The sequence below is a fragment of the Myxocyprinus asiaticus genome, chromosome 34 (assembly GCF_019703515.2).
Source record: "Myxocyprinus asiaticus isolate MX2 ecotype Aquarium Trade chromosome 34, UBuf_Myxa_2, whole genome shotgun sequence".
Classification (NCBI taxonomy): domain Eukaryota; kingdom Metazoa; phylum Chordata; class Actinopteri; order Cypriniformes; family Catostomidae; genus Myxocyprinus; species Myxocyprinus asiaticus.
The window spans coordinates 4,559,428-4,585,593 of NC_059377.1; the positions used below are offsets into that span (position 1 = coordinate 4,559,428).

General features: G+C 43.2%; 1 protein-coding gene across 2 annotated transcripts in view; it reads left to right on the forward strand.

Annotated features, from left to right (window-relative positions):
- LOC127425690 (receptor-type tyrosine-protein phosphatase U-like) overlaps nt 1-26,166 on the forward strand; it is a 477,304-nt gene that overhangs the window by 217,882 nt on the left and 233,256 nt on the right. For both annotated transcript variants that reach the window (XM_051671910.1, XM_051671912.1), the window contains exon 3: nt 1,617-1,888. In XM_051671910.1, coding sequence (XP_051527870.1) covers nt 1,617-1,888 — 272 coding nt within the window. The remainder of the gene's footprint in view (nt 1-1,616; nt 1,889-26,166) is intronic.

The window sequence follows — 26,166 nt, forward strand, 5'->3', positions numbered from 1 at the left end:
TCTGGCCATCAAGTGGGCGGTCCTCATCCTTCAGTACTACCTCCTGGGACCAGTTTTCACGCTCTGTTTGGACCACGGCCCGCTCCATTGGCTCCATCGCATGAAGGATACCAACATGTGGATCACCCGTTGGTATTTGGGTCTTGGCTTGTGGACTTCCTCTCCAGAAATGGGGGGGGGGTTGTACTGGGCAGGCCGGATGGCTCCCTGACCTGAGTTGGGTGATGGGGGTATGTAGTGGTAGGGGCGTGGTTGAGTGCTGGCTTGTTAATGGAGTGCGAGATCATGAGATGAGAATGGTAAGGATCATCACCTGGCAATGATTGTCTCTAACAGCAGACACAGTGAGAGTTGGAGATGGATTTAGGAGTGAGCCAGACACCAGTGAGGAGAAAAGAGAGCTACCACACGCACCCAGACACTGTGTTGAATTGTTTCCAATGAAAAGTGTGATTGAGTTTTTGCTGCTGAAAAGTGTGAATTTGAGTTTAAAATAAACATAACGTTTGAGTTGGATTCGCTGTCTCCCGCTTCCTCCTTTCACCTCACTGCAAACTTGTTACAACTTTCTTTTGTCACCACCTGTTGGCTAAAATCTTTAATGTCACTGAGATTAATTAAAATCCCCACATCTAGCTGCAACACATCTGCACTGCTCTTAAACTTTAATATGGAACGCCACAAACACAAGTGGAGTGATACAAACAGTCAAGTGTCCCAGTGCTCCTTTTTCAGCACTCCTGCGATGACTCAGATTCAAGGACTGGAAATAATTGTTGTATAATAATGCATAACAACTATCCACAACACTGTAGCATCATGGTGGTGAGTTTTGCACAGGCAAACACCTATTTCATCAGAAAGAAGAAATCAGTTTGGAGGTCTTAAATTTGTACCTGTTACTGATTCGGAAGCTATTTGTTTTAAAATGGTGTCCTGCTGTATGTGTGTGTGTGTGTGTGTGTGTGTGTGTGTGTGGTACCCTGTTGGCAGACATTAGCAGTTAAATAACTCAGTGTTAGTGTGAGTAATGATGGGATGTACCCGAGCAGAGCTACTGATTACACTCTCTTTAAACTACACTACCCACAGTGCACTCTGCCCTGCTCAAACACCACAGCAATCACTTATACTCGCTGCAGCTAAATGTGTGCTTAGCAAGAGATGCAATCATAGTTACACAACACACAGGTTGAAACCTTACTTTTATATGAGGGGTAATTTACCATCAGGTTTAAAGCAGTCATTATCTAGCATATGTTCTTTTCCTCTACTCTGTGTTCCTTTTTCCAGTAATCATGTTTGTAATTCACAACCTGAATATGAATGCTTATCATTTTATGTCTTAAAGGTGCTTTAATGTTGTTAGCCATTATTAATTAGATCCTCCACAACCTATCACTTAGAACTGACCTGCAAGATGGGGAACTATACTGTGCAAATTGCATTATGTGGGAACGTTTTGCATAAGTCCTTTTAAATCAAGAAATCCATGCAGGATGAGAATGCAATGAAAACAACAACAACAACAACAACAATAACAACAACAACAACAACAAACAAACAAGCATTTAAACCTGTGTTTAAGCATCTTACTCTCTCTGTCTCTCCTTCAGGTTCCTACATGTTGGTGAACTCTTCTCAGTATGGTGCCGGGCAGCGTGCTCAGCTCATGTTGCATCCACTGAGTGAGAATGACACACACTGTGTGCAATTCAGTTATTTCCTGTACAGCCGGGATGGGCACAGTCCCGGGGCTCTGAGCGTGTATGTTCGTGTGAACGGTGGCTCGCGGGGAAATGCCGCGTGGAACGTGTCTGGCTCTCAGGGGAGGCAGTGGCACCAGGTGGAGCTCGCGGTCAGCACCTTCTGGCCTAGTGAGTACCAGGTGAGATGGACTGCATACACACACACAAACACACATAAATCCACACTGACTCTACGTAATTTTCACCAAAACAGTCATACTGTAGCATACGCCATTTTTATCCACCCTCTCAATGACCCTTTGAATTAGAAATTAGCTGTTTTTCCTACTGTACAATTAAGACTTTTGTATGTAAGCTGATTGGTTCATCTTTTCACATGTCAAGTTTTTTTGTGTAGTTCATACTGTCGTTCATGAGGGTGGGCCAATGTAAACACTTAATAGGCATTGATAAACATGGGGACTTCTGTCAAACAGTTCATTTATAACCCTTTGGCAGATGAAATGTCTGCCACTAACTTTTTTGGCAAAAATAAATATCTGCCACTACTCTTTTTATAGCAAAGTTTAGGCAAAAATAAATATTTATCACTACTCCTTTTATAGTGAAGTTTAGGCAAAAATAACTATTTACCACTACTCCTTTTATAGCTAAAATAAATATTTACCACTTTTATAGTGAAGATTTAAAAAAAATAAAAAAATAAAAATATTTATAATAATATTTACCACTACTCATTTTATAGCGAAAATTAGGCACAAATAAATATTTACCACTACCCCTTTTATAGTGAAGTTTTGGCAAAAATAAATATATGCCACTATTCCTTTTATAGTGAAGTTTGGCAAAAAAAAATATTTACCACTTCTCCTTTTATAGTAACGATTTGGCAAAAATAAATATTTGCCACTACTCCTTTTATGGCGAAGTTTAGGCAAAAATAAATATTTACCATTACTCCTTTAATGGCGAAGTTTAGGCAAAAATAAATATTTACCATTACTCCTTTTATGGCGAAGTTTAGGCAAAAATAAATATTTACCATTACTCCTTTAATGGCGAAGTTTTGGCAGAAATAAATATCTGCCACTACTCCTTTTATTTTGAAGTTTAGGCAAAAATAAATATTCACCACTACTCCTTTTATAGCAAAGTTTAGGCAAAAATAAATATTTACCACAACTCCTTTTATTGAAAAGGTTTTGTGAAAAATAAATATTTACCACTACTCCTTTTATAGTGAAGTTTAGGCAAAAATAAATATTTACCACTACTGCTTTTATAGTGAAGTTTTGGCAAATATAAATATTTATCACTACTCCTATTATAGCGAAGTTTTGACAAAAATAAATATTTACCACTCTTCCTTTGATAGCGAAGTTTTGGCAAAAATACAAATTTACCACTACCCCTTTTATAGTGAAGTTTTAGCAAAAATAAATATTTACCACTTCTCCTTTTATAGTGAAGTTTTAACAACAACAACAAAAAAATATTTACCACTACTCATTTTATAGTGAAGAATAAGCACAAATAAATATTTACCACTACCCCTTTTATAGCGAAGTTTTGGCAAAAATAAATATTTACCTCTTCTCCTTTTATAGGGAAGTTTAGGCAAAAATAAATATTTACCACAACTCATTTTATAGCGAAGATTAGGCACAAATAAATATTTACCACTACCCCTTTTATAGTGAAGTTGTGGCAAAAATAAATATATGCCACTATTCCTTTTATAGCAAAGTTTTGGCAAAAATACAAATTTACCACTACCCCTTTTATAGCAAAGTTTAGGCAAAAATAAATATCTGCCACTACTCGTTTTATTGCAAAGTTTTGGCAAAAATAAATATTTACCTCTACTCCTTTTCTAGAAAAGTTTAGGCAAAAATAACTATTTACCACTAACCTTTTATAGCGAAGTTTTAGCAAAAATAAATATTTACCACTACTCCTTTTATAGTGAAGAATAAGCACAAATAAATATTTACCACTACTCCTATTATTGCAAAATTTTTGCAGAAATAAATATTTACCACTACTCCTTTTATATAGTGAAGTTTTGACAAAAAATAAATATTTGCCACTATTCCTTTTATAGCTAAGTTTTGGCAAAAATATATATTTTTTTACCACTACTCCTTGTATTGCAAAGTTTGGGTAAAAAAGAAATATTTACCACTACACCTTTTATAGTGAATTTTAGGCAAAAATAAATATTTACCACTACTCCTTTATAGCAAAGTTTAGGCAAAACGTCCTGGCGTAACCTCCATTCCCTGATGGAGGGAACGAGATGTTGTGTCGATGTACTGACACTAGGGGTCACCTTTGTGAGCCCCAAACACCTCTGATCTTTGAGAAAATGCCAATGGGAATCCCCCGGACATACGGGGATAAAAGGAGCTGGCTTGCAACCACTCATTCAGGTTTTGTGCTGAGGAGCCGAGACAAGGTCCTGGCCATTTCAGCGGGTAGTTCAGTGTTGTGGCAGGAGGGACACATATCTCGTTCCCTCCTTCAGGGAACGGAGTTTACGAAAGTAACCAGGACGTTCCCTATCTGTCACTCACACGACGTTGTGTCAATGTAGTGACACAAGGGGTCCCTATACAAAATGCCACAACTAGCTGAACTGTGTTACATGAACTGGTGGTGCGAGACAGGCAGACCATTATGTGCCTCGTAGCAGCGCTCTTACGAGTGTCGTACGGTCCCCTGTACCTCGGGGACAAGTCGACTGCCCAAAAAATGGGGACTGGCTGCCCCAGCCGCGGCCTCCTCTCTTTCTTCTCCCCCAAAGGAAAAATCATTCAGCTGGGGGCCATATAGCATCCACGTCGGTGGGGTGTCACTCCCAAGTGGAAGACATCATGGAGACCACACCCTGCCCGAGGGGGAGGAAATACGTCACAAGGTCTTACCAAGTCTTGTCAGCAGTGTCTCATGTGGAGAAGTCCCCATGGTAGGTCCTACCCAAGGAGGAGGAGCTCTACAAACATGGCGACTGGGGGCAGAGGGGCCTCTACCCAAGGAAGAAGTGGGTTCACCAACGGGGGAACCGTCTCGTGGAAGATACATCACATGGGGTTACATATGGGCAAACAGCGCATGTGGAGCACCTACCCCAGTACAGGGCCAAGTTAGCACACGTACTGGGACAGCAACGAGTTTCTTCGCAAACTTGCCTGCCACAGGGCTAAGGAGGAAGGACATCCAGGGTCCACGACTTCGTGAACACGACTGATATGCCCCGTGGCGCCATGCCCATCTCGGGACTCGAGTCTGAAGCCAGTGCTGAAGCGGTCTCATATGCATCAACCCGAGCGGCGTGACCACCGCCGAGGATGCCATATGCCCCAGAAACCTCTGAAATAGTTTCAGTGGAACCGCCGTTCTCCGCCTGAACATCTTCAGACAGTTCAGCGCCGCTCACTCGTGAGGCGTGCCATCATAGAGACTGAGTCTAACTCCATGCAGAGAAAAGAGATGCTCTGAACCGGGGAGAGTTTGCTCTTTTCCCAGTTGACCCGAAGCCCCAGCCGGCCGAGGTGGCTGAGCACCAAGTCCCTGTGCGCACACAACAAATCCTGAGAGTGAGCTAGAATCAGCCAGTCGTTGAGATAGTTGAGGATGTGGACGCCCACTTCCCTTTGTGGGGCAAGGGCTGCCTCTGTGACTTTTGTGAAGGCGCAAGGTGACAGGGACAGACCGAAGGGCCTGTGTCGAGGTAAAACCGAGATGTGGAAGTACGCGTCCTTCAGGTCTACTGCCGCGAACCGATCTTGATGCCGGACACTCTCTATGTCTGAGCAAGGCCCGGTTCTGTACTCACAGGTCCAAGATTGGCCGCAACCCACCGCCTTTCGTTGGTGCGATGAATTAGGGGCTGTAAAACCCCTTTTTCATCTCGGCAGGAGGGACAGGCTCTATCGTGTCCTTCCGTAGAAGGGACGCGATCTCCGCACGCAAAGCAGCAGTGTTCTCGCCCATCACCAAGGTGAAGTGGACGCTGGTGAACCTGGGCGGATGCTGAATCGCGTACATAGCTGAGTTGGACAGTCCTGGTCAGCCACCACGATGGGTTGGGGAGCACAAGCCACACCCCCAAGCTCCGGGTGAGGGGACCAAGGGAACAATCGCGTCTGACGTACCGGCAGGTGGGGCCTCGTGGCGGGGCAGAGCCTGAGGCGCCACATTGGGGGGGCTCGAGCCCCAAACTCGTAGCCATGCTGAGTCTGGGGACATCGAAGCACTTACCTGGCTCCGTATACCCACCATAGGACCGGTCCGGGACGGGGAGGAGGGAAATCGTCCTCACGGCCTGTCGCAACCATCCTGGTATGGGTGAAATTGTGCCACAGCTGAGCGCGCGGGGGCGAGGGGCCCACCTCCAGAGTGTCATGCCTGCCATAAAGGTGTGGTGCCCGGCGGTCGTGATAATGACGGCTGTGGACACCGAATGTGTGACCCAGGAAGTGAGGAAACTGCTCTTTTCTTGAAAATGAGGGTACCGCAGCCCTTTGGGCGTGCGGCAAAATCATAAGAAAAGGAAAACAAGGATTCTCCTCCTGGCCCTCCACTGGGGGATGGAGTGGTCTGTTTACCAGCTCCAGGTCTGTAGCGGGTCTCTGTCTCCCTGGGTCGCCCCTCTCAGGGGTGCGTCGAAGCCTTCCTCGGGTTCTTAGTGGCAGGATGTGAGACGGGTAGCGTCTGCTTCCTGCAGGTGGCTCCAAGCTGTGGCCGGCCTCCTGGTGCGGGCTGCGGCGGAGCCAGTATTGCTGCCGCAGGGGGATGCCTTTGGTGACGAGCAGACATGGCAGGATGTGCTGGATAGCCTCCGTCTGCTTCTTAACCGTCGAGAACTGCTGGGCAAAGAGCAGGCTGAGGTGCGGGCTCGTTAACCATCTCCCCTACAGTGAATGGTGAACCACCCATCAATAGGGCAAGGTCGATATACCGAGCAAAGCCGTCTGCACACCGACCGTCAGGCATCAGAGAGGAAACCGGCTCATTCAGCCCAAAACGGAAACAGTCCTTGAGGGCCACCTCATTAAAATCCACCCTGCAGGCCAGAGCGCAGAATTCCTCCAAATAATCCTCCAGGGGACGACTCCCCTGGCATAGACGAAGGAGCTGAACTGCTGGGTTCATCTTGTGTTGGTCAGGTATTCTGTAACGATGGGCTGGCAATGACAGGCAGACGAAGACGATGATGAAGTGAGGAACCCAAGTGCAGTTTATTTCCAATTGTGATAACCAGAACCCTAACTATAAACGTGAACAAAACAAAACAAAACAAAACAAGATAACAAGACTAAATGAACTTTTACCAATGAAAAGACAAGACTAATATCAACGTAATCAAACAATGAACCAATGAAAACAAGACACATGAACTGGGGAAACACATGACAAGATCACATGAGGGAACAGGAATTCACATGACATGACACCACATGACCTGAACAGGAACTAAACTTTAAAATAAAAGAAATGAAAACAAGAACAAAACACATAAACGTGACAACTACTGACAGTCATTTTGTTGCCGAGTCTTTGTCAAATGGTGATTCTTTGGCAAATATCTGCCACTACTGGCGCAGAGTTCTGTGGTGAAACTTAGACAAATATAAATGTTGTAGAGTGCTTTAGCAAACATTTTTTAACTATAAAAGTGTACTGCACTGACATACAGTTATGACAAACCTGTGGCAACAGTATACAATATATCACTACTGCCAAACTTTTCACTGATGGTTCTGATTTCGTAACTATTTCTGAATAAACAATTTTTGCAGATTAGTTTCTGTATATGGTCTTGGTGGATTGGGAGGGAGTTTTGAATTTTTGAGCATGTCTACATTGTCAATCAATCTGTTATTAAAAATCCTGTTTTTTTTTGTTTTTTTTCATGATGTGACCCTTTTAAGTATAGAGATATAGAGGTGTAGGCTACAATTGATTTATTTAGACTCCCTAAGATATACTCACACACTCTTTTCCTCCTACCACTGAATAGAATATTATTTTGAGCACTTGTATTTTCTTGACTCTGGCCAGCAGTGTGGATTATTGAGCTACTTGTGTTTCTCTGATGGTTTGCTCACAGGACACTGTCACCTTGATAAAGGCGATGATTAATAACTCGTTTGCTTTACAAAAACCCCATAATGACCAGTAAGTTGAGTACTGTATGTGTGTGTGTCTGTGAGTGCACAGTCAATTGACTTCCGCTTGTGTGTGTGACCTGTTTGAAAGCGGGGGTCCAGTGTGGTTTCCATACACTGACCCGTATCGCTCCTCTCTCTATAAATCAGAGCAACCTTAATGAGATTACAGCCCTGGCACAGTCAGTACACACACACACACACACACACACACACACACATACACACAAACACACACACACAGAATGCTGCAAGGTTCCAAACAAAGACAATGTGGTAAAATCATCTTACCCCTGTGGTTCTCTCTCTCTCTCTCTCTCTCTCTATTTTCTTTTTCTTGTCTTTCATCTCTTCAGAGAGTAATACCTACTTGTTACAAAAAGATTTGTTATATGAACAAATCTTATTGCATGTAAATTCATCAGCATTTCGCATCATATCTAATGTTGAAGCCAAAAACGTACCAACATACACATCACAGTTACCAAGCAGCATTCACCTTTTATTTCCAGCCAACATAGTCTCAAGACAATAATTATAATTCGTACAAGATGGCGAAATCGTATGATATTGTACGACTTGGGTTTTTACAAAAGGTAAGATTTATATTCCCATAGAGACCAACCAATTGACAGAATTTCAAATCGATACAATACAGGCATAACATTTTAGCTATTTTATCCAACACTTTATTTTATGAAAGGAATTGTCTGTAGACAAATGTGGCTACACATTCCATTTTTATTTTTGCAATACAAATGACTGATGGGTGTCAGTAACCTGTGATACGCTTCCCTCGTCTCGTTCCAAACCTCAATGTTATTTTTCTAAAAATAAATCAGGGTTAGGTTTAGATTTTGGTTTGGTTGCAAAGACAACCAAAGGGTCTGGAGAATTTTCTAAAAGTGTAAAAGTGTTAATTTTCTTTTTTAAAACGTAGTGAAGTAAAAGTAAATTCCTAAAATCTGAGCATTGCCATTTCTTCCATTCATTTGTCTATGTGTGGAAGTACATATTAATACATATAATACAATAGGTATTTTGAAGATGTGGTAAGGAATGTTGGAGAACTATGTTCATCGGTAATTGCCGGCAATATTTTTTTCTATAAAGGAACCGGCACACATACACATGAACACAGACACATATAAATTGCTGCATTTGTTTTGCTGAGAGCAGACAATGAAGCAGGGATGCAGAGCTCCAAAATCAAGAGAACTATCTACCCAGATAGCATTTTAAAGTTATTGAAATTTTGAGTTCCCTATCTGTCACTCACTTGACGTTGTGTCGATGTAGTGACACTAGGGGTCACTCTTGGGAGCCCGAGACACCTCTGGTCTGCCACTCCCCCGGACATACGGGTATAAAAGGAGCTGGTATGCAACCACTCATTTAGATTTTCTCTTCGGAGCGGAACGGTCATGCTCACTGAGCTGAATTCTACTGTTCATTCACCTCTGCTGGATCTGACAGCGCATTTCAGCGGCTTCTCCCTCCTCTGCACTGGTGCACTGCAGAGAACGCCCCTGGGCACTTCGGCAGAAAACAAAGAGAGTATATTTTCTGAAAGAGCTTTTCCTCTAAAAGAGCGGCACACACGGAACGTCTTTTTAAAGACGCGTCTTTTTAAAGATGCCTTTCCGATTGTGTGTTATTCCAGGTTGCGGTCGTTATCTCTCAACTTCGGATGGCCATGATCACTGTCTTTCGTGTCTGGGCGCGACCCACACGGAGGCAGCTTTTGTGGATGGTTCATGTTCTCATTGCGAAAACATGACCATGGCAACGTTGCGGTCGTGGCTTGCTTTCATAAGAAAAAGCAAGCGGCTCCCCGCCTCGGTCCTTCTACCTATGGGTATGAGGCCAGCGCGGCTAGCACTGGGGGCGATTTGGGGACCCCAATGGGATCGCCTCCGCCGGGTATCCCCCCGTGGGCCTCCCATTCCCCAGCACACTCGTCTGCCCCAGTCGGGCTTCCGGATGAGTTCGCCGGCTCGTCTCACGGTGAGTCTGGCTTCTTGTTCGGAGCCCGCGAAGATGATGAGCTCTCGAGCGCAGCATCGGAGAGCGGGCTTTTCCAGTCGGATGCAGAAGCCTCAGCTGGGCTCCCCCCCTCGGGGATGATTGCCCAGTCACAGGCTGATTGCGAAATGACGGACATGCTTTCCCGGGTGGCCACGAGCGTCGGGTTAGAGTGGAACCCTCCGCTCTCCCCTGAACCCTCGCGGCTTTATGATTGGTTCCTGCTCAAAGCAGCCACGCCCTGCTCCAGTGCCTTTCTTCCCAGAAGTGCACGAGGAGCTGACGAAATCGTGGGAGGCACCTTTTACTGCCCAGCCCCGATTCCGCAGTTCCCCCGCTCTCACTACCATCGATGGCGGGGCGGCCAGGTGCTATACGGTGATTCCCCCGGTTGATAAGGCGCTCACGGTGCACCTATGCCCGCAGAGCGCCGCCACCTGGTGCGGATGCCCTAAGCTCCCGTCCAAGCCCTGTAGGCTCACGTCGTCCCTGACGGCTAAAGCCTACAGCGCTGCTGGACAAGCCGCCTCTGCCCTGCACGCCATGGCTCTCCTGCAGGTCCACCAAGCCAAGGCGTTGAAAGAACTGCACGAGGGTAGTTCCGCCCCAGATTTGATGCAGGAACTGCGCTCTCCGAGCGACGAAGGTCACGCCGCGGTCTCTCGGCCAGACGATGGCCACATTAGTGGTCCAGGAGCTCCACCTTTGGCTCAACCTGGTCGAGATGGGTGAGGCCGACAAGACACGGTTTCTTGCTGCCCCCATTTCTCAGGCTGGCCTATTCGGCGACACTGTAGAGGACTTTGCCCAGCATTTCTCGGCGCTGAAGTGGCTGCGGTACCCAACAGTTCAGCAAAAGAGCGGTTTCCTTCCTCCCTGGGTCACATACCCAGTGTGCACGGTCGTCATCACGACTACCGTCCACAGGTTTTTCCTTGCAGGATTGGCGCTCCAGTGGTGGTCTTTCCGCCCCTGAGCGCCCAGCTGTGGCACACAGCCACCCCTGATGTGGCAGTCTCCACGGGTTACGAGGACAGGCCTCTTCCTACCCCATACCAGGCTGTTCTGGGGGTGGTCACAAGGAGCCAGGTAAGTGCTTCGATGTCCCTAGACTGGCACCTCAAGCTCTGCCCCACCACAAGGCCCCACCTGTCGGTACGTCCGACAACATTGTCCCCTTGGTCCCCTTGGCGGAACTTGGATGCGTGGCTTGCGCTTTCCAATCTGTCGCAATGGCTGATCCAGACCGTCCGACTCGGCTACGCAACTCAGCTTGCCAGGCGCCCGCCCAGGTTCAGCAGTATTCACTTCACCTTGGTCAAGAACGAAAATGCTGCTACCTTGCGCCCGGAGATCGCTACCCTCCTTCGGAAGGGCGCGATAGAACCTGTCCTTCTAGCCGAGATGAAGAAGGGGTTTTACAGCCCCTACTTCATCGTACCGAAAAAAGGCGGTGGGTTGCGGCCAATCTTGGACCTGCGAGTACTGAACTGGGCTTTACACAGGCTCCCGTTTAAGATGCTGACACAAAAACGCATTCTGGCGGGCGTCCGGCATCAAGATTGGTTCACGGCGGTAGACCTGAAGGACGCGTACCTCAATGACTGGCTAATCCTAGCTCACTCTTGAGACATGTTGTGCCACACAGGGACTTGGTGCTCTCACACCTCAGCCGACTAGGGCTTCGGGTCATCTGGGGAAAGAGCAAGCTCATCCTGGTTCAGAGCATCTCTTTTCTTGGTTTGGAGCTGGACTCAGTCTCTTTGACTGCGTGCCTTATGAACGAGCGTGCCCGGTCGGTCATGGCTTGTTTGAAGGCATTCAAACAGAAAACAGTGGTTCCACTGAAACTGTTTCAGAGGCTCCTGGGGCATATGGCATCCTCGGCGGTAGCCACCCCACTCGTGTTGATGCATATGAGACCGCTTCAGCACTGGCTTCAGACTCAAGTCCCGAGATGGGCATGGCACCACGGGACACATCGTGTGGTCATCGTGCCGGTCTGTCACCGTCTTTTCAGCCCTTGGACCGACCTCTCGTTTCTACGGGCAGGTGTCTAGAACTGGTCTCCAGGCGCATCGTGGTCATGACAGATGCCTCCAAAACGGGCTGGGGCACTGTTTGCAACGGGCATGCCTGTAGACGGGCCCGCGACTGCATTGGCACATCAACTGCCTCGAGTTGTTGGCAATTCTGCTCGCCCTGCAGAGGTTTCGGCTGTTGATCCAGGGCAAGCACGTGATAGTTCGGACAGACAACACGGCAACAGTAGCATATGTCAACCACCAAGGCGGTCTGCGCTCTCGTTGTATGTCACAACTCGCCCGCCATCTCCTCCTCTGGAGTCAGCAGCACTTCAAGTCGCTGCGAGCCACTCACATCCCGGGCAACCTCAACACTACAGCGGACGCGCTGTCACGGCAGGTTATCCTCAGGGGAGAGTGGAGACTCCACCCTCAGGTGGTCCAGCTGATTTGGAGTCGATTCGGATGGGCACAGTTGTACCTGTTCACCTCCCAAGAATCCTCCCACTGTCTGCTCTGGTACGCCCTCACCGAGGCTCCCCTCGGCATAGATGCGCTGGCACACAGCTGGCCCCCTGGCCTGCACAAATATGCATTTCCCCCAGTGAGCCTACAAGGTCAGGGAGGATGAGGAGCAGGTCGTCCTGGTAGCACCCTACTGGCCCACCCAGACGTGGTTCTTGGACCTCACGATCCTTGCGACAGCCCCCCCTGGTGAATTCCCCTGAGGAAGGACCTTCTTTTTCAGGGACGGGGCACCCTCTGGCACCCGTGACCAGACCTCTGGAATCTCCATGTCTGGCCTCTGGACGGGATGCGGAAGACCTAAGCGGTCTACCACCTGTGGTGGTAGACACGATCACTCAGGCTAGGGCCCCCTCTATGAGGCACCTGTATGCCTTTAAGTGGCATCTGTTCGCTAAGTGGTGTTCTTCCCGACGGGATGACCCCCAGAGATGCGCAGTCGGATCAGTGCTTTCCTTCCTGCAGGAGAGGTTGGAAGGGAGGCTGTCCCCTTCCACCTTGAAGGTGTACGTTGCTGCCATAGCAGCACACCATGACACAGTCGACGGTAAGTCCTTAGGGAAGCATGACCTGATCATCAGGTTCCTAAGAGGTGCCAGGAGGCTGAATCCCTCCAGACCATGCCTCGTTCCCTCATGGGACCTCTCTGTAGTTCTTCAGGGTCTACAGAGAGCCCCCTTTGAGCCTTTGCAGTCAGCCGAGCTTAAGGCACTCTCCTTGAAGACTGCTCTCCTGACTGCTCTCACTTCCATCAAGAGGGTAGGAGAACTGCAAGCGATCTCTGTCAGCGAAACATGCCTGGAGTTCGGTCCGGGTTACTCTCACGTGATCCTGAGACCCCGACTGGGCTATGTGCCCAATGTTCTCACCACCCTTTTAGGGACCAGGTGGTGAACCTGCAAGCGCTGCCCCAGGAGGAGGCAGACCCAGCCCTGTCATTGCTGTGTCTGGTACGCGCTTTACGCATCTATTTGGATCGCACGCAGAGCTTTAGAATCTCTGAGCAGCTCTTTGTCTGCTTTGGTGCACAGCGGAAAGGAAGTGCTGTCTCCAAGCAGAGGATCGCCCACTGGCTCATTGATGCCATAACTATGGCATATCATGCCCAGGACATGCCGCACCCGGTAGGGCTACGAGTCCATTCTACCATGGGTGTAGCGGCTTCCTGGGCCCTGGCCAGGGGTGCCTCTCTAACAGACATTTGCAGAGAAGCAGGCTGGGCAACACCCAACACCTTTGCAAGGTTCTACAACCTCTGGGTGGAACCGGTTTCATCTCAGGTAGTGGCACGCAATACATGCGGATAAGCCTGAGATAGCCGGCTGGGTGTATCGCTTGCACATAGCACCTTCCACCTCCCTTTGAGCTGAAGACATGCGCCATTAATTCCCAGTAGTGTTCACAAACTTTGTTCCCTGGTTGACTTCCTCCGAGCCCTGTGGCAGTTGAGTTTTCGGAGAGACTCGTTGCCGGCCCAGTACACGTGCTAACTAAGAATCCTGTTCTGGGGTAGGTGCTCCGCATGTGGTGGTTCCCTGTAAGGCTAACCCCATGCGATATATATCTTCCGCTAATTCGTTTCCCTGTTGGCAAACTGCATCTTTCTTTGGCAGAGCCCCTTTGCCCCAGTCTCCATGTTTGTAGTAACTCCTCCCCCTGTTGGGTAGTATCTACCTTGAAGACTCTCCACATGGTTGGAAAGACCATGTGACGTATTCTTCCACTTAAATATCCCCCCCTCTCTTTGGGCGAGGTGTGGTCTCTGCGGTGTCTTCCCCTTGGGAGGGACACCCCCCAACTAGACCTGGCGGCCCAGTCGAATAATCCCCCTTCTTTTTTAGGGAGTGGAAAAAGAGAAGGGGAAAAGAGGCCATGACTGGGTTAAGCCTGTCTCTATCTCTTGAGTAGTCAACTTGTCCCCGAAGGGCTGTTCGACACTCATAACTATGTTGGGGGTGGTTACGTGTCGACCTGGTGTGCTGGCTATGAGGCACACAGTAGTCTGCCCACCACACACCGCCAGTTAATGTAACACAGTTCAGCCAATTGTGGCGTCTCGAATAGGGACCCCTAGTGTCACTACATCGACACAACTTCGAGTGAGTGACAGATAGGGAACGTCATGGTTACTTGTGTAACCTCCGTTCCCTGATGGAGGGAACGAGACGTTGTGTCCCTCCTGCCACAACGCTGATCTACCCGCTGAAATGGCCGGACCTTATATCGGCTCCTCAGCATAAAACCTGAATGAGTGGTTGCATACTAGCTCCTTTTATACCCGTATGTCCAGGGGAGTGGCATGCAAATACCACTCGCCAATTTTCATTGGCCTTTTATCAAAGACCGGAGGTGTCTCGGGCTCCCAATAGTGACCCCTAGTGTCACTACATCGATACAACGTCGCGTTCCCTCTATCAGGGAACGGAGGTTACACAAGTAACCATGACGTTTTGTGGCTTGTGTTAGTTGTGTTAGCCTTGAGGCCATCAATATGCTAGTGTCCTCCTAAACACTGACAACATTTTCTTGTCCTGGAAATTGGACTGTTCATCACCAAAATGGAATAATGATTATTATTAACTTAAAAAGATTTATTAAAAACACTGATTCATTCACAAACAAAACACCAGCTAACTAGCCCAATTGCATCTGAAACATTTTGTCTAGCTTGTGTGATATTGCTTAAATATTGTTTATGGAAGTGTTATGCAATTATTATATGTATTAAACTGTCACATCATTAGCTCCCTTACAAAAATCGAGAGTTCTGTCAAACTTTCACAAATTTGCCACTCATTATGTTCACATTCAAATGAGCTTTGTGGCAGAATCTGCATTGTTGCCAAAAGTTTGCTGTTGGTTTACCACTACTGGTGAAAAGCTGCAAACTTCTGGCAAACATTTGCGGCAAATCGCAAGCTCATTTGCATGTGAAAATAATGAGTGGGACATTTTTGGGAATAGGGAATTTTCACCCAAAATGAAAAATCTCTCATCATTTACTCACCCTCATGCCATCCCAGATGTGTATGACTTTCTTTCTTCTGCAGAACACAAACGAAAATTTATAGAAGAATATTTTTAGCTCTGTAGGTCCATAATGTAAGTGAATGGTGACCAGACCTTTCAAGCTCCAAAAATCACATAAAGGCAGAATAAAAGTAATCCATACAACTCCAGTGGTTAAATCCATATCTTCAGAAGTGATATAATAGGTGTGGGTCAGAAACAGATAAATATTTAAGTCTGAAAGTGAATGTAAAAGTGGAGATTTATAGTAGAAAAGGATTGAAATATTGGCCAGTTTCTCATCCAAAGTGATTATATCGCTTCAGAAGACACATATTAAACCACTGGAGTCGAATGGACTATTTGTATGCTGCCTTTATGTGATTTTTGGAGCTTTAAAGTTCTGGCCACCATTCACTTGCATTGTATAGATGTACAGAGCTAAAAATATAATTCTAAAAATCTTCATTTGTGTGTAAGTAGAAAGTAAGTCATACACATCTGGGATGGCATGAAAGTGAGTAAATGATGAGAGATTTTACATTTTTGGGTGAACTAACCATTTAAAGTGTCAGTATACTTCTAGCGTATTCAAAGAAAGAATGGTTTGACATCATTTCAAACTAAATCTGGCCAAAAAGAAAGTGCTTTTGAGTGTGTTGCACTAATGGTTGTGATGATACCAAAACTTCAGTAGTCGGTACCAATACCAGTAAAATTTCACGTTTCTCGATAACAGTTTTGATACCACAAAAAAAAAAAAAAAAAAGGTAATATGCTACTGAACACACTCATTGAGCATATTGAATAAGTTAAATATCAATGTAAATAAATTGAAACAATTGCATGTTTCCTTGAAGTGTTTCTCAGTTAAGTAAACATTGCTTAGTAGGACCCTATGAAAACGTTTTTTTTTTCTTAAATCCATTTTATTTTTTCCCAAATTCTGTTTTTTTGTCCCAATGTTTTAATGTTTAGTTAAACTGTATAATCATTAAAACTGTGTCTAATCAAATTAATTTGTACAACTTATACAACTTATTTTATTTTTTTTCATGATTTTTGAACATATCATCGCATTTTTTTTAAAGATCCTTAAAGCAAAATCTAAAACACAACATTGGTCTCATTTTTGTCAAATAAAGTGCTGCAAAACAGAGCATCAAGGTATAAATTAAAACACTGATAAACACTTCAGTATCAGTACAACAGCACTCCTGCTTATGAGATTTTGTTTACATAGAATAATAATAATTATTAATATCATTATTATTATTACAGTAAATATTGCATTTTACTATACTGTAGTAATATATTTCTGTTGCTATTCCTTCAATTTCACACATTAAGTTTTTATTTTGAATTGTACTTTTACTGATGATGACTTTTCCGTTTCTGTGTTTTTGATGGTTGCTTCACACCTCCATATAAGCGGTTGGTTATATGGCCCAGTGAGATTATTAGAACAAAAAATGCTGCAATTTAATTATATAAACATATATCCTAGGCACTGCATGCTTCATAGTGAATGTGTGCTCTCTTCTGTCATCTACTACAACACACTGTGCTCGATCCTCATAAAATTAGTTTGTTTCTTCAATGTATGAGCGGCTTTACATATTCACTTTGAAACGCACAGCACATGCAGACTGTGTATTTATTAGGGGTGTGTGACAAGGAGGAGGGTGTGGCCGGGCCGTGATGGAGCACGGCCGGCGCTGAATCAGCTAATCAGCAGGAGAGTGAGATAAGGGGCAGCCGGAGGTGGGGGAGGGGGAGGAGTGTGACAAGGAGGAGGGTGTGGCCGGGCCGTGATGGAGCACGGCCGGCGCTGAATCAGCTAATCAGCAGGAGAGTGAGATAAGGGGCAGCCGGAGGTGGGGGAGGGGGAGGAGTGTGACGAGGAGGAGGGCATGAATTAGCTAATCAGCGGGAGAGCGAGATAAGGGGCAGCCGGAGGTGCCGGTTCGAGAGAGAGAGAGAGAGAGACGCATGTGGCCGTGTTGCATGTGTGTCTGTGTTTGTTTATGTTTGTTTTAAGTAAAATTTCTGATTAAAGTTTAAGTGGACTGTTCAGCCGGTTCCTGCCTCCTCTTGTCCCGTCCTTGACTTGTTACAGGGTGTAAATTAGTGATGCACCAAAATGAACATTTATGGCCGAAACTGAAAATCCTGGAGAAACCAGGCCGAAAACCGAACCGAAAATGCTTTATATACAGTATATATATATATATATATATATATATATAATATTTTTATTAGACTTTGGAATAATTATCTATCATCTGTTTATCTATCGTATGTACATATATGTAGAGTATGTACAGTATATACTAATATATACAGTATATACTGTATATAGATCTGTATATATAAACTGATTTTTGCCTAACATAAGCAAATATTTACCCTACAAAGTGCTTATAAAGTACTTATGGACAAAGGAAAAAAAGAATACCTTCCTGTTCTAAGTTTTTCTTGTATCTGTCCATCATCCATATTGTCAGTATTGTTGTGAGTGGGGGAAAAAAAAAAAACTGAGTTTATCTGTGACGGTGTCACTCACTGGTCCAGTTTCAGATGAAAAGCAATTCTGAATTTTGTGGATGCATGGAAGGCTGAATTGGTCTCGTGTTTGACACCGCTGATTCAGAGTGTGGCTCAGCTCGAACTGTAGGTGCGGATATTTTACCATGATATTTGATGGTGGCTCAGGCTAAACGGCCTTACATCAAGAGAGCGATCGCTTAATGACTTTTGGGAATGTAGACTTTAGACAACTAGGTAAGGCAAATACCAACAGAATGTGCGTTTTGCATTTTAAATTTCACAAAAGCGTGCTTTCATAAACTCCTTTGATTGTTTTTGTGCTGTTGCGCTTGTTCGTGTGGACACACACATACACACACTGTACAGATGCGCATCTCAATTATAAGCACAATCTTGTTACCATCAATATATATATATATATACATTAGCTGCTTTTTGCATCTTTTTGCAATAAAATTATGCATTTTCTTCATGTCAGTGTCTCTGTTACCTGATTTTAAAGTAACAGTTTTTGTTCAATTTTTGCCGGCCGAAATTTCAATGCATCCCTAGTGTAAATCGCAAGTTTCATCATGATACGATCTTACGTATATTGATTCTCTTAGCCAGCTATCCGATGTTTGCCGTTACGTCAAAGTCTGCCACAATGCGATTTTGATTCGACTCATGGGCCTCTAATCGATATTATAATATTATGTGGCTATTTTACACTATCAATTAAATGTATTATCTCACAGTTGCAACCATTTTGCATTTCGAGGGAAGCCTGGTTGAGGCGCGCACAGATAGAGCAGAGCGCAACTTCAATCACTCACTCACACATCCATTCCCACATGAATATTTAACGCTTATAAAGTGAGATGAATATCATAAGGTTGCTGCATCGCCTGGTGGAAATGCGTACGGACGTGGCTGGCATTTAGATCGATGTTTACGTGTTGTATCGATGACATCGTATCGTTGGTTATTTGATTGATGCATCGATCCAGATCAACGGGATGTTACACTCCTAATATTTTGTGGTTTTATAATTACACTAGGACATATCATGATTTAATTTAATTAATTGTCCATTTTTATATTGTCCAGTGTAAAAGGAGTAACAAAGCATGCGCTCAAATAAGCTTGTGAGCATTAGCAAGCAGTGTACAGTTTACTGACACAAGGAAGCAGTCTTGTGTCAGTAAAACAGCATGAGGGGACCAAATTGAGTTGGTGCTCAGTACTGCAGAAACACTGGTATTGTTAAAAGAAATTTTGTCTAGTATTGACTTGGTACTGAAGTACCTCTACTTTTGACATCACTAGTTGCAGTGGTTCGAAACTTTGTACTGGCTGTTACACTTCTCTTACACCCATCTTTGCACTAGTATCAATGCCAAAGTATGAAAACCTTTTTCATGATCTAACATGGATTCTATTCACAAAATTCATCAGAAAATACAATAACAGAAGGTAACCAGTGCATATTATGCTTGTGTACATGATGTTAGCATTAGCACCATGAATGCAAAATGTAAACATGACAAATTACACATTATTTACTGTTTATACTGTATATTACTTTTAATCACCAACAAGTGATTCAAACAGATTACTGATCTCACGTGGATTCTATTCAAATAATGAGGCATGCAGTCATTGATAATTCATTTTAATGTCACATTTGTTCTTGTTTTACATGTGGTCTGTTGACAGGACAGCATGCATCTCATATATAAATGTTCGCAAACAGTATACCCAGCTGTTTCGACCTTGTGTATTGGAGCCTTTAAAAGAATGCTGCCGATGTTGACAGTAGACATTATTAGACAGCAAGGCAACTCACTAGTATGTGGGTATCAAGACTGTGGATATGCACATAATATCTTGTTATATTTTTCCTGTGTTCTTGATACATTCATATTTTACATTCTTTCATTCTCTCTCTCCTTCATCTTTCATTCTGTATACTGTGTACATTTGTCTTATTTGTTTCTCTTCCCAGTTTCCCTCTCTATCTGTTTTTCAATCGCGGCTCATGTGCCACCAGAGGCCTCAGGAGCATCTCCACCCATCTCCCACAGATTCAATCAACTCACGTATGTTCCCTCTGGATGACAACAAGACACGAAAGAGAAAAATAAATGAATGAAATATAGAATGAGGGAGTGTTACGTGAGTGGCCGATCGGGTGTGTAGAGATGAGATCAGGCCTGTGGGGCGGCTGCTTGTATTGAGGATATCATTTCCAATGCTCTTAATCCTACCTGCCATTCTGAGGCCGCTCTGGGAAAACATAAAGGCTCTGAATCATTCAACTCCGGTACTCGCTATCAACCCTCACACTGGTGTAGAGTTCACACTGTGAGACTGCTAAGACACATCTGTGAAACTTATTTGAGGAGTTGTCTGCCAAACTAAATGCTCTATGGACGTCAGGCTTAGCAAAGCTAGCTGTGCAGAGACTTTACTCAGTGCACGAAATGGGAGAAAGTATATGGAAATACTTCCTGATTGTTTTGCAGGAGCAAGACACGATAGCAGTACAGATCATTTTTTAAGTTAGGGATATAATTGTATGGAAAAAAGAAGCAGATGGAAGCTGTTTTTTAAAAACTTGTTTGCAAACTGAAATTAAATTTTAAAGTAAATTAAAGACTAAATTTAAACTAAATTGGTTGAAAAGTTAAATCAAAGAAAAACAAAAATGATATAAATGAAAAAGAAATATGAAATAGCAAAGTGGGTTCCAGGATTTCTTTGTGCAGTGGGCATGCAAAATAAGAAAGCTGAAACAGCAGAGATCAGGGAGCTAATACATGTGACTGGAGTCATGTACACTTTTATTTACCCTGTTATCATCAAAGTGCTAACTCACCTGAAGAAAATTATATATCCACTGCTAAGAAAGTGAAGACTTCTATTCACTTTCATTGCCATAAGATGAGTGAACAGCCTTGAGCCTGGATCACTGAGATTCCCATGAGCCATCTGCTAATTTGCATTTCCACATTTTTTTTTTTCCTCTTCTTGTAAAAGATGTGTTATTATTGCGTCTAGTGTTTGTCAACAGTTCTGGCCAGCCACTGAACCTACTTATAATATGTCTCCTCTCTCTTTGCAGTCACAAACATTTGTCTATGTCATTTTGATTCTGGAAAATAGTGCTGTAGCCAACAACACAAGAGGCCAGTCCTCTGTACCAACAGATGGTTATTTGTCAAATCTCAAAAAAGTGAAGTTTAAGACAAGACAGAGTACAAAAAAAAAAAAAAAAAAATGTTGAGCTTGAGACAAGAATCAGTCTAGGACAAGATCAGCAAGAGTAAGTTTAATTGATGGCCAAGACCTAATGTGTGTCTGCAGTAGCTAAACAAATCAATCTATAATTGATAATCATCATATATAAATCTTTAAATGTCATTTATCTTCATAAGCCCATTTCAAGTGTTTAATTTGACATTCTGAACCTTTATGTCACATTTGTTCATTTAGCAGATGTTTCTTTTTCCAAAGCAACTTTGGGAAATGAGAAAACATATTACTGAACAATGCTTATGAACAGCAACAAAACTGTTAATCAGCTCATATGGATGGCTCTTAAGTCTTCTTGATCATAGACTACCTAACTGACTGCCAGCAGTTCCAAGACTTTGATGAGCAACCCAACCACTTGAAAACCACTTGATGGTGTACCCCAAGGAACTGTCCTAGGCCCATTCCTCTTTATCCGCAAATCGATGGATTTCCAATGGAACGCCAGATCATAATCACCTTCAGATGTCCAGATAACACATCTATTATTGACCATATTGACAATGCAGATGAGTCAGAAGAGTACATTAAACTGAAGGACTCTGTTTTGTGATGCAGAATCACTTGACCTTAGCAACTTTTGGGAGAAAATTCTGAGCTGCGAGTGATCGTCTGTGTTCCATGACTGCTATTGGGTCCTTGAATAATGTATAACATGCAAGGAAGGGCAGTCGGTGGAGTTTCTTGTGCCCCCCTAGGGAGTTGGTTCCCTACGCAGACTGCACAATATGCATATAGGGAGCAGCTTTACTGTGCACATCTTATGAAAAAGTGGAGGTGTTTTCAAATGGAAATCAAAGTGAGTGAGAAGGAAAAACAACAAAAGAGAATGAAAGGATTAAACAGTTGTGAATATTTGGTGGGTTTTTGCAATCTGGCTGTTGCAAGCTGTTGTAATGAGCTTCGGAAAGATTTGATTCTTTTCCAAACAGCCCAAAAGATGATCATTCATCTTCATCAGACTTCATCTGCTAACTCCTTTAACATTACCATCCCATCCCTCGCTTATTCCACACCTGTCTTTTTTTTTTTTTTTTTTTTTGGCTCTTACTTGTTAATATGGTTTTGTCTTCCAGCATTTTATTAGCCAATGCAGACATGTTTTGCTAGCTATATAACTCAGATAAGTTCAGTCTAATGGTTTATTTAGTACCTTGTTTGGGTTGCTTAATGTTCTTTTGTATTCTGCTCAGTTAAATCAAATCAAACAAAACAACTGTGATTGTTGTGTATAAACCCTTTAGATAAGCTCAACCACTGTACCTTGCATTGCATACCAAGTCCATAAAACCTGTTAAAAAATCCACTATAAAATATAATAATTTATATGTTGCTTTCAAAAAGTATTTTTATTTTGTTAGAATACATTACTATTTTTGAATGGCTGTCAGTGTAGAAATAGGCTTTTTCCAGACCTAGTCTCATAGAATGAACATTACTATAACAACATTCTTGCAAACTAAGTTTTACATGCCGCATTCTACATTTCCCCACAGTTTCCTGGTGAAATTAACACTAGGGGCGCTACAACAACTGTGCTTTTTATTTACTTTCACACAAATCACAAGTAGAACGGCTGATTACGTATGTCTTTATAAACACATATTTCTTGCTCTATTACTCACACACTGCTATGTCATGACATCAAAAACACATCATTTCAAAACCAAACATTTTAATGCTTGTATTACAGACACACCTACATTTACACACTTATTCCAACATGATTAGCTTGTGTGGTAGCTCACCTTATAGAGTTTTGGACTTTGGATTTGGAAGAATGAGGTTTAAGCCCAGCCAAGCACTCAAGCTAACTTGTGAGCCGAAATTGTCTTAGAAGTGACACAAATTGATGTGGTTGCTTCAGAAAATGTTCTTTACATGTCACATTTGTTGTAACGACACTATCGGTTAGGTTTATGTAGGTGTTAGTTAAGGGTAAGGATGTCTGTTTTGTTTACCACTCATTTGCTTTTAGGACACAATTGGTTAGGTTAGGTTTGGTTAAAGTTTTAGGTTAGGGAGGTACGTTTTACTCATTAAAACTTCCATCTATCATTCACCTTAAAAACCTTGTCTGATTACAACACAATTTCACTAGCTTTTGGCACCTATCTCTGGACATTTCACTGGGACACTGTAATGAAACGTTTAATGAAGCACGTAATTTTGTTTTTTTTTAAATGTTGCCATGGTCACATAATTTTCATAAAATCAGGTGGCTTTTTCCAGCATAATAGTGTAACGATACAGCATACAGTGTTAATAAAAAAAAAATAAAAAATATATATATAGTCATCATTTTTGTCTTTTAATGAAAATGTTCTTTAAATTTAATCCATATTTCATCATGTCATTCATTTTAGTCCATTTTACTCCATACTGTATTTTAGTTGAGTATAACGTGTAAAATGACAAGGCATGTATCCAGATTTAACAGACTAAACTTAAACCAAATATTCATACATTTTGAAAAATGTATAAACAATTATTTAAACATCTATCAAACATATTGTTGCTGTCTGATGAAAGGCACATATCTCCAAAAAAAAAAAAAAACATTTTCAAGAGCATGGAAAATCTCTTTGTTCATAAACAATCTTACAAAATGAATAGAAAATAACATGTCACCTTTAGCACCATAAATAGAATTTTATCATTGCACATCTACTAGTGAACTGTTCGATATATTAAGTAGGGCTTTACTGGTTGTTTAGATCAGTGTTACTATCAGAAATAATTAATAATTATTTCTATAGTTATTAATTAATATTTAAATTAATTAATTGAATCTAACTCATTAAAACCTCATATGGGGCTCCAGTAAATGTAGTGTGCTACGTTTAGGAGCAAGTTTGGTTATTAGCAATAATTAATAATTATCAAAGATAATTATTAATTATTAAAATCAATAGAACATTGATGAGAATCAATGTTAGCCTTTTTTAATCCTTTAAGTCAACAATTATCAGAGATAATCATAATTGTTAACATGGATGAAACATTAATTAAAATTAACACTAGCTTATTGATCATTCAAATTCAACAATCATCAAAGATAATGATCAATTATCAAAAATCAATAGAATATTAATAAGGATTAACATTGACGGGGCACCACCCTGGAATTAGGGACTAATAACCAAATAGTAAAACAGTCTCAATGTTAGATTGTTTTCTTAGGAAAATCGACATCCGAAGAATATCGATTTTCGGGGAAAAAACAATGAATGAAGGCTTGAATCCGAGCACTGACATCCCGTCAGCATGACACAGGTGCATGCAAAACAAACCAAAACACTTCTCTTTGTAATATAAACAAAGTTTATTTATGCAGTAATATCAATTAATAATTAATACAATGCAGTCAATAAACTTCTGACTTACAACTACAAACTAAACAGTGATATGATTAGATATGGAAATAAAATAATCCTATAACACATAAGGTGTGTGTGTGACAGTGTGTGTGTGTGTGTGTGTGTAAGGAGGGACGCGCACAAAATGGCGGACGTGACTCTCATGGAGAGTATGTCACGCGAGACTTCCGGCCAGGGAATATGACCGCGAATGGGGGCGGAGATGGCGTCTACCAGTTACCGCGTGTATCCGCTTGTACAATAGCTTAGGGACAAAGCTGGGCATTAGCATTTAAGCTGTCTACGAGCCAAAAACGTGTGCCAGAATGTTTGTGAGGGATCGTGTGCGTGTATGTGTGCATGTGTGGTTAGTATGAGAGAGAGAAGTGACGGCCCTAAAGCCGATTTCGCGATCGTGGGAGAGAAAACAGCTGTTAGTTCATCGCTCAGAGACGCGGTGGACGGCTCGTAAACAGTCCCGCGTTATTTGACTCTTTAATGGATAACTCAGTTGCTGTCTCACCCGCGATGGCGAAATTGCACAACAATCCAATTTGGTTGGACCACAATACAGCAAAATAAATTTGTGATAATTAATACCCTGAGTATTAATAATGAGCGGACATGGCAGTCCGTAAACTGTACAAGCAAAAACCTTGAAACGCAAGATTAACACACTATAATATTCTATCTCTGCCCAGACGTAAACCTCTTACTTGAATCGCATGAGGACACAAGTAGAATGTGTTTTACTCCGTCCTTTAACTCTGACCCGGTTCCTTGAGACTCGGGTGATGACGGGAGGCCGTTTCCTCGCTCTGTCGGCGGGCGGTACGGCTGTTGATTCTCGGCGGGCTGGCGGAGAAATCAGAAATGTCGACTTGATTGAAGATGGAAGAGAAATCTTTAATCTCTTCACTTCTGTAGGCAAACGGATGAAGATGCGAATTGCTCAGCGGTCTCCTTCGGATCCGTTTGAGTGTTCGGTTGAACACAGAGTAATCTCAACTCGTCCAGCGAGATGGAGATTGTATGGCCACAGTTTCAAGTCGGACGTTACTTCCTTGTGCCACGAGGTTGCACCTGAGAGCAGCGAATAAACTACGTCTATACTCGGTGAACAAAGTCGCTGGAAGCAAATCTCGAAAGCATTTCAGAGGTATTTCAACTCCTGATGATGTCATGTTTAAGGGACGTTCTGTTGTGTGCCTCATCCAATAGGAGTTGAGAGTTCGATCCTTTAGTGAGCAAGGCTTCATGGATTTGTAGTCTGTTTTGGACTCCCTTTGTTTGATTTTGGCGCGATTTTTATCAGTAAGATTTACGACTTGGAATGTGGGGGCTTGAGTTAGGTTTTTACGACTGTGTTAGGCCTGCCTCTAAATACATGAGGCCCAACATTTTAATTGGACTTACATGGATTAGCGAACGTGGACTCATACACGTTTTTTTTATCATGGATTCCAATGGCACATGTTCAGTCACAGACTCGAGT